The following is a 9,730-nucleotide window of genomic DNA, read 5'->3' as shown; positions in this document are numbered from 1 at the left end:
CGATCCACCCACCTCGGCCTCCAAAAATGCTGGGATTGCAGGCATGAGCCACCTCGCCCGGCCATTTTATAAATATACCGCATTGTGTTTATCCACTAGTCCATCAATGGACACTTGTATCACTTCCCCCTTTTGGCTATTATGAATAGTCCTGCTATGAGGGTAAATGTACAAGTTTCTCTTCGTGTCACTGCCTTCAATTCTTTTGTGTGTATACCCACAGGTGGCATTGATGGAACATACAGTAATTCTGTGTTTAATATTTTGGGGAGCTGCACCATTTCACATTCCCCTCAACAGTGCATGAGGGTTTTAATCTCTCCACATCCATGCCACCACCTGTTTCCTGTTTTACGGACAGTAGCCATCCCGATGGCTGTAACATGGTTAATTTCTTATTTTTCTGTTGATGAATTCTGTTGGTTGTTTCTGAGAAATGCCTATTCCCTTTGTTCGCACTGTTACCTTAAGGGAATGTTCTCTCCTTTGGTTAAGTTTGGAGTCTTCTTTTATGTTACTAATATCCCTCCCAGATTAGGTGATCCTTGATTGTACCCTAACATCGGGCCCTTGTGGATATCTGCTAGACAGTGCACAGGTGAGCAAGCTTGCAGAGAAAAGACACGTCACCGATACTGGTGTTTTCGTGAATTCAGGGATGGTAAGGGAGAGACAGGATGAGCCAGGAGCTAGTTTCAGATGATGAAGCAATCATGACCTTCTTGGGTCTCCAATCCAGCCTCTTTGGAGACACAGCAATGGGTCCTACAGATTGCAGACAATGTACAAAGGTACAGGATGTCATAGAGGTAGACCTCCCGTCTCAGTACCCCCGCTAACAACCTTGTTGGATTGAGCCTTGGGTCTCCTCTGCTCCTTGGCATAGAGAGCTCTTGGCATAGCTTTCATTTCCTCATTTGCACATCTTGGAACCTAGTTTCTCAATCCAATCCCATACGCTTTGTGTGTTTCATAAATTACTTATGGTTTCAATTCACTGAGGAATCTCATTCTTCTTTTCCAGTATGGGTATACATTTTTAAAACGATCATTTCTGTTATTTATAGGAATCAGGTGTTTGCTCTGTTTGCCATCTTGAAACAGAAAACATTTAGTATTTTTACTGTGAAATAAAAATAGAATAGGAAGTATAAATTACTAATTAGAATTTAGCACCCAGAAACACACTGTGGCTTGTACTAGAACTTAAGTGAATGACGAAGTTGACATTATAAGTCGGTAAGCAAAGGAGATTTTTTAATAAACGGTAGTTACATATAGTTTACCAACTATTTGGAATAAGTTAGCATTATAGCCTAGCCTCAAAGCATATACCAAATTCCACAGGCAGGGATGTCATAATCAAAGGCAAAGAATGTGAACACATAGGTTAGGTTCGGGAGGGACAGGCTGAATTGGAAAAGAGAGTTTGTGTGGGAAATAGTGCGTATATAGGAAAAGATCTTGAAGGCTAGAATAAGAAGCCACTGTGGGATGCTATACCAAGTAATCTTATGAAAATGAAGCTTAGGGAATTTGATCTGGTAATGCTGTGTAACGTGTATTGCAAGGAGAGGAACCCACCAACAAAAATAAGCAAAGAAAGATATGAGATGGTTTAGTCTAGATCTGAACTGATGATTCTTAACCTTTGTCTAAGTCTCACAGACTTTCTAAAATCTTCCTAAAGTCATAAGCCAGTCCATAGAAATATGCATTTACGTATATGCAAGCAACATTTTTGCATACAGAGTCAGGGGTTGAACAGAACCCTTGAAGACCTAGTTCTTGGTGGGGGAGAGAGAGGAATTTATTTTGTATTCAGGGATAATTGAATGTATCTCCTCAACTAGCATGTTACGGTCATGAGAATAGTAACTGTCCTATTCACCACTGTATGTCAACAGCAAGCGATGCTTTCACATAGTAGGCAATCTAGTATGTAACAAATGATTGAATGAATGTAATAAATTAATGCCTTGAATCTTTATAACTGAAAAATCTGCAAACAATTAAACAAAAAAAAAGAAGTATGGAAATGAGTATACCAAGTAGTCCAGTGATTTCTCTATATCGAAGCAAAGAAATTTTGTCTTCTACCAGCCCCTCTTTCGTGTTATTCTTTCACTATTTGCAATGTAATTTTTCTCTCTGTTTTCTTCTTGTCTTACCTCTCCTCTGATATATATATATATATATATATATATAAATTTTTTTTTTTGAGACAGGGTTCTCACTCTGTTGCCCAGGCTGGAGTGCAGTGCTGCGATCTCGGCTCATTGCAACCTCCACCTCCCAGGTTCAAACAATTCTCCTGCCTCAGCATCCCGAGTAGCTGGGATTACAGGCATGCACCACCACGCCCAGCTAACTTTTGTATTTTTAGTAGAAACAGGGTTTTGCCATGTTGGCCAGGTGGTCTCAGACTCTGACCTCAGGTGATCCATCTGTCTTGGCCTCCCAAAGTGCTGGGATTACCGGCATGAGCCACTTCGCCCAGCCTTCTCTGATAAGATATCTTTTTTCCTTTAGAAATTCTGCTAAAACGTTTTGTGGCTACCTACTTAAAGATAATACCCCAAATCAAGTGTTCTAGCCCTTATCTCTCAGCCTCTCTCCAGCCCCATATCTCAGCTGTTTATTGGGCACCTTCTTTTTTATTCACCAGGACCTCAAAAATTCAGATTGTCTAAAATTAAGCTCATCATTTTTTCAGATTTCTTTGTCAACTTCATTATAACATAACTCTAATACATGTTTTCAGAACCCTAAATCTTTAAGCTTTTAAATTAAAGGAGCTTAAATCTGGAAGCCTTGACTTTATTTATTTATTTATTTATTTGGAATCTAATGTGTGCTATGGACCCATACCCAAGAAAAAAATACATATATGCACACATAGTTGTGCATATCAATTAGTTGTATTTCTTGTAGCATATCCAAAGATCCCAGACCAACAACCCCTTGAAAGATAGTAACATACGTTTCTCTTTTTTGTTGAGACGGAGTCTTGCTCTGTCACCCAGACTGGAGTGCAGTGGCGCCATCTTGGCTCACTGCAACCTCCGCCTCCCGGATTCAAGCCATTCTCCTGCCTCAGCCTCCCAAGTAGCTAGGATTACAGGTACGTGCCACCACACTTGGCTAATTTTTGTGTTTTTAGTAGAGACAGGGTTTCACTATGTTGGTCAGGCTGGTTTCGAACTCCTGACCCGTGATCTCCCTGCCTTGGCCTCCCAAAGTGCTGGGATTACAGGGGTAAGCCACTGCACCCATATTTCTATCCTCCTTCATGTCATCAAACTCTTCTAATTCTTTTTATTCAAAATATTTTTAACAGTTTCCTCTTTTGTTTCCATTTCCACTGCCTTTGTCCAGCTCAATCTGAGTCAAATGGCTTAATACCTAGAGAACTGAAAGAGTCTTCTAATTGGCTAACTCTAGCAATGGGAGATCTATAAACTTTTGTCTTCACTTGATTAAGATCTATGATATTGAAAGACAATATAAGTGAGAATTCTTATTTATAGTTGGTATAATGTATAAAATGTGTTATTTAATGGAAAACAGCTTGTTCCTATCACACTTGGATAAAAATTCACCAGTAAAATCACCTGGGCCTGAATATTTTTGTATGTGTGTGGGGGGACGGTTGTGGTGGTGATGTTTATGATAATCAATGCATGATTTAATAAACATTTTTATTCACATTTTCTGAATAACAATTTTGGTAAGCTTGAGTTTTCAATAAATGTGTCCACTTTAAGTTGTTAAATTTATTAACACAAATTTGTTAATGTATTCTCTCATTATCTTTGATGTCTAGAATATAGAGTTTTAACACATTTTTTAGTCCTGTTATTGGTAAACTTTGTTTTCTATTCTTTTAATCAGTCACTTTGGGAGGCTAAGGCAGGTGGACCATTTGAGGTCAGCAGTTTGAGATCAACCTTATCAACATGGCGAAACCCTATATCTACTAAAAATACAAACATTAGCCTGGCATAGTGGCACACACTTGTAATCCCAGCTACTCAGGAGGCAAAGACAGGAGAATCGCTTGAACTCAGGAGATGGAAGTTGTAGTGAGCAGAGATAGTGCCACTGTACTCTGGCCTGGTTGACAGAGTGAGACTCTGTCTCAAAATAAATAAATTAATTAATTTAATTTAATTTAATTAGTCTAATTAAGAGTTTGCCAGTTGTGTTGATCTTTGAAAATAACCAGCTTTTTGCATTGTTCTTTTTCTACTCTTTGTCTGTTTTCTGTTATAAAGCTTTCTACTTTAATCTTTATTATTTCTTGTTTCTACTTACTGTAAGCATACTTCTTTTCTATCTTCTTATGGTAGAATCTTAGATCATTGATTTTAAACTTTTCTCTTTTTCTAATATAACTCTAGGTTTCTAATATAACTCTAGGTTTCCCTCTAATCACTGCTTTAGCTGTGTCTCAGAAGTTGTAATATAGGTTATGGGAAATTGTGATATGAAATAGTTATACGTCGTATTTTTTATTACACAGTTTTAAATATTTTAATTGCTTTGGTGATTTCTTTTTGACCTATGAATTATCTAGAAATATGTTGCCAAACATTTATTCATTAATAGCATATTCCTTTTGAGTTATAACTAATTCCAATGTCATCAGAAAACATACTCCATATGAGATCAATTATTTCAAATTTATTTAAACTTATTCTGTGACTAGTATATATTGGTGAATGTACCATGTACACCTGAAAAGAATATTTATTCTGCAGTTGTTGAATATAGAGCCAAACAAATATTAATGATATCAAGATTATGTCATTAATATTTTTTAAATCTAGTTCTATCAGATGTTGAGAAAGGAGTCTTAAAATCTCCTACTGTGATTTTGAAATTGTCTATTTATTCCTTTAATTCTGTCCATTTTTGCTTCATGTATTTTGAGGTTCTGTTCTTAAATGTGTACCCATTTATAATTGCTGTGTCTTCCTGATGAATTCTCCCTCTTATAATTATGAAATTTCCATTCTTTATCTCTGACAATACTCTGTGATTTGATGTCTATTTTATGTGACATTAAGATAGTTATTCCAGCTTTCTTGTGCTTCCTGTCTGTATGGTATATCTTCTTTCCATTTACTTACTTTCAACGAATCTGACACTTTATATATAAAGCATGTCTCCTGAAGATAACATATAATTGAATATCGCTTTCATAAATTCTTTCTGAAAAACTTTTATTTGAGCATTTCAACTATTCAAATATGATGTAATTATTGATGTGGTTGGATTTGGATCTACCATTATACTACTTGTTTTTTGTCTGTCCCTATACTTTTTGTTCCTATATTCCCCCTTTCTTGCCTTCTTTGGATTAATTGGATATTTTTAGCATTTTGTTTCAATTTATGACTTTTTTTTAGTTATATTCTTTGTGTTTTTCTTATTAGTTACAATATAATTGTTAACTGTGACAGTCTACCTATGGTTAGTATTATACTACTGCATGTGAAGTATAGAAACTTGGCAGTCCTAAGAAGTTCTTTATATTGTCACTGTAATCTGCATTACCTCTATGTGCCTTAAGAACATCGAAAGACAATGTTACAATTTTTCTTTCTAAATTTGTATATGTAGTTCTATATGTTTAAGAAGAAAAATAAATATCTTTAATATTTATTAATAGAGTTACCATTGCTGACATTCTTTATTCATTCCTGAGTATCTGTGTTCTCTTCTGGTATCATTTCCCTTGAGCCTGAAGAATCTACTTAAGCATTTATTGCAAGAAATTATATTTTTTCTTTACCTGAAAATATCTTTATTTTACCTTCATTCCTGGAGGACATTTTCTATTCCGGGTTGTCAGATTTGGGGGGTGGGGTGTTTATTTGTTTCTCTTTTTTAGCTTTCATTGTTTCTGAAGAGACATCTATGGCTATTTAAATCAACATTTTTCTTTATACAATGTGTTGTTTCTCCCCAACCTGTTTTTAAGATTTTTCTCTTTATCTTTGGCTCTCAGCCATTGGATTATTATGTATCTAAGTGTGTTTTTCTGTGAACATATTTAGTGTAGGATTTATTGAGCTTTTTGAATCTGTAAATTCTTTTTTTTTTTTTTTTNTTTTTTTTTTTTTTTTTTCACCAATTTCAGGAAGATTTTGGCCATTATTTCTTCCTCTGCTCTACTTCTGGGACTCTAATTACCTAATATTAGACTTTTAGATATTGTCACACTAGTCCCTGAGACCTGCTCATTTTTCATCTTTTTTTCTCTCTCTTCTTCAGTTTGATATATCTTCAAGTTTACTGACTCATTCCTTTGAAATCTTCTATTCAGTCCATTCAATAATTTTTTATTCTAGATAATCTGTTAAGTTTTAATATTTCTACTTTGATTTCTTCTTATGGGTTATATCTTGCTACTAAGATTTTCTATTTTTTTTTTGTCGGTTACTTTTACTTTATTGAACCTAGTTGGAAATAACTATTTTAAAATATTTGTCTCATAATTTCAACATCTGATTCATCTCAAGGTTTGCATCTGTTCATTGTCTTTTCCATCTAGAATTGGTCGTATTTTCCTAGTTTTTTTGCGTTAGAGTATTTTAGATTGTATTCTGGACATTGTGAGCCTTATGTTATATAGACGCTGAGTTCTGTTACAGTCCTCTGGAAAACATGGTTTTTATTTTAGCAGATGATTAATCCAAGTGGATTCAGACTTTAAGCTCTCTTGTCAATGTATATAGAGAAAATGGAATATCCATGAGGATGAGTCTGAATTTCGAGATAGAATGTGTTTGGAGGAGGGGGCAATGGAAGGGAGAGCATTGTACATACTGCACTCAGAAGTTAATAATTCAGTGTTATTTAATTTTTACTATTACATGTATATGATACATATAATCTATTTGTGCTATAGATATATAATATTTGGAACATACATATATTTATTTATAATACATAATCTGACTATTTTACAATGTTTTAATTTTTCTAAGAAAACCACAACTCCGGTAGTCCTTCTTTGAATTCCCAGAAGAATTCCAGATTCTCATAATACTACCACTTATCAAAATGTCATTACATGTGCCAGACATTCTGCTAAGCAGTGTAAATAAATTTTTTTATCAAGCTTTATAGCAACACCACCAGGTAGGCATTGTTTTTATTTACAAATGAGGAAACAGGGGCTCAGAGAGGTTAAGCAACTTGCTCAGGGATACACAGCTATTAAAGAGCTAGAGATGAGACACGAACCTAGGTGGGACTCTGTCTCCCCTTTTGATATCACAGGTTGCCACCCAAGTGGAATTAGATGATATTCATCTTGCAAATGACAGAGTGAGGAGAGAGAGAGAGTGGCATTGCAAAAATAAGATTCACTTCAAAGAGGAGACAAGTATTCTAATTCTAGTTTGAGACAGACTTACTGCAAAACCTTGCAACCTTCTCAGCTTTTCTCTTTCTTCTTCCACTGTGTCTACAACAGAAATAAAAATGTACTTCACAATAATTTTCAGAACTGTTGTAGAAATTAAATGAGATGAGCTATGGATATATAATGAAAATATAAATGATGGTAATGATATTTAGCCCAACTCACAAACTAACACCTCCTTTTCTAAGTTTTGCAGTTAAGACTTCAACAAAGACGGACCCAGGAACAACTGGCTAACCAAGGCATAATACCACGTGAGTATCTGCATCTCTTAATTACTGATATATATGGGGCCACACCATTTGGGAGCTGGAAAGTGCCTCAGAGGCTGCTTAGTCTAAGCCAGTGCATTGGTCTCCCGTTGTCTTTCAAAGCAGAAATCCCAGACCTGGGATGCTTTGCCCTGACTGCTACCTACACACCTGCAAGGGGCTCTTTTTAATGACACTGGTTATGCCTAAAACTCCAATGTAGTGGATTTGTTCTTAGGGTAAACAGAATTCATTATGGGCACCCCCGACTCATCTACTTTTAAAATTGGATATAATTAATATTCTTTCTGGAAGCATCAGTCACATCATCTTTTTCTCACCTCCTCAGTTTCAGTTTTGTTTGGGGTATTTGAGTCCACAAGTAATTGAATATTGTCAAGTATTTCCTCTCTAGAAGGTGGAGTGGCAATACCATTTTAGCATGAATAATATAACGTTGAATTACTGGCCACAATCTGGATAAAAGAAGAAGGATTATTATTATATCTTTTAGAGGATTCTATTTTAAATTTTCTACCAATCCAGCAATGAAAGCTAACTCTTGGTTATCTGTGGGAATAGAGGAAAGTGTACCCTGGATGAATAAGTCATGAGTGAAGCTGCTCTAGATAATACATTCAAACTTCCTCTCCAGCAAAATTTAAAAATCAAGATCTATAATGACTTGTGTAGAAATTCAGCTGTCTGTAAAATGCTACTGTGACTGCTACTTCAGAGTTCAGCGTACAAGAAGAGGAAGTTTGCCGTTGAAAAATTGTTGTGTAATTAGCTATACTGAAACCCTATGACCCATGGCTAAACGTTTAAAGTTTAATCTTTGTTTCAGAGCCAGAACAGAACTAAGAAGTTTTCGGGCCTTTTGTTTTGTAATTCAAAAGTAGTCCTTTGTTCATGGCTGCACTCTGCAAGTAGTAAACAGTAGGTGACCTTAAAGTGGGACAACTCTTTTAGAGGTTCGTGAAGTACAAAGGAAACAGCTCATCCCGCAATTTCAACGCAACGTTTACAACTACGCTGAGGAAGCAAAGGAACAAGGAGCAAGCCTATGTGTGGCCTGTTTCATCTTAGCCTATCCTTGGAGGTGCTAAAGACAGGGAGAAACCAAAAGCCTGCAAATGTCAGGTCAGGTCCAGACAATTTCACTCAAAGCTGATAATCTATCCCTTCCCTGATGTTTTTTTCTCTTTAATTCTGGAAAGGCAAATGGAGCAGATGGGCCCACGACCTTTCCGTAAGCCCAAGTTGTACACGTCTGCTTTGTAGTTTGACTCATGTGCTTAAATACTCTGGGCCTGGGTCTTGCAGCTGGCATTTGGCTAAGAATAAACATTTTTTGAGGGATACAGTGTTAAATCTGAAAATTAGTAAAAACACCTGAAGGTGGTAATTAACCCTATCCCACATTTTAACACCTATCGTGTAAGTTATATAAATCAAATGTTCATTTGTGTAGTAGAATCCGATGAGGAATTCTAGAATCAAGTAATATGCATATTAACAAAATAATGCTTAACAGACATTTTGCATCTTTAGTTCATTGCATCATTGAGATAATTTCTAGGAAAAAACCTACAAATCATGAAATAATGAAGCATTTTAAAAAGTACACACTATGATAAAGGTTTTCCCCAGTCTGCAGCTACCTCCTCGCAACCAGGGTTTCCAAGAGTGTAGATTCTGCTGGCAAAAAGTGTCCAAGTCAGGCAGGTGCACACTGCAGGCCCTGCCTATACAGACCTTTTCCCTTAGCTCTCTCAGGAAGCTAGAGATAGGAGGCATCTCTTCCCCTACCGATGGTCAGCCTCTTCAGCCCAATCAGAGATTAAACGTGCAATCTGTGTGCATTTCAGCAGAGCAGTATGTTTCCTGTGCCACCTAAGGGAACATGTCTAAATGCAAACGATTAGGAGAAGGAAAGAAGAAGCAAGGGGCTCAGGATCTTTTCAATTCAGTATAATTCAACAAATATTATTATAACCCAGACTATATACAGGGGACTGTGCCAGGCACTTTAGGGAAG

At 36.2% G+C, this 9,730-nt stretch overlaps 1 protein-coding gene and 1 long non-coding RNA gene across 4 annotated transcripts in view; one reads left to right on the top strand and one right to left on the bottom strand.

The window, feature by feature from the left end:
* LOC119471752 overlaps positions 1-8,458 on the bottom strand; it is a 35,149-nt gene extending 26,691 nt beyond the window's left edge. The window contains exons 1-2 of the long non-coding RNA XR_005200824.1: positions 7,861-8,458; positions 7,431-7,480 (exon numbers count right to left, since the gene is read on the bottom strand). This is a non-coding gene — a long non-coding RNA (uncharacterized LOC119471752). The remainder of the gene's footprint in view (positions 1-7,430; positions 7,481-7,860) is intronic.
* MYOCD (myocardin) overlaps positions 1-9,730 on the top strand; it is a 103,397-nt gene that overhangs the window by 32,644 nt on the left and 61,023 nt on the right. For all 3 annotated transcript variants that reach the window (XM_017531389.2, XM_017531390.2, XM_017531391.2), the window contains one exon: positions 7,627-7,692. In XM_017531389.2, coding sequence (XP_017386878.1) covers positions 7,627-7,692 — 66 coding nt within the window. The remainder of the gene's footprint in view (positions 1-7,626; positions 7,693-9,730) is intronic.

Source organism: Cebus imitator, unplaced genomic scaffold (genome assembly GCF_001604975.1).
Source record: "Cebus imitator isolate Cc_AM_T3 unplaced genomic scaffold, Cebus_imitator-1.0 Scaffold72, whole genome shotgun sequence".
Taxonomy (NCBI): Eukaryota; Metazoa; Chordata; class Mammalia; order Primates; family Cebidae; genus Cebus; species Cebus imitator.
The sequence above is the reverse complement of the archived record's forward strand: the minus strand, read 5'-3'. Positions and strand labels throughout refer to the sequence as shown.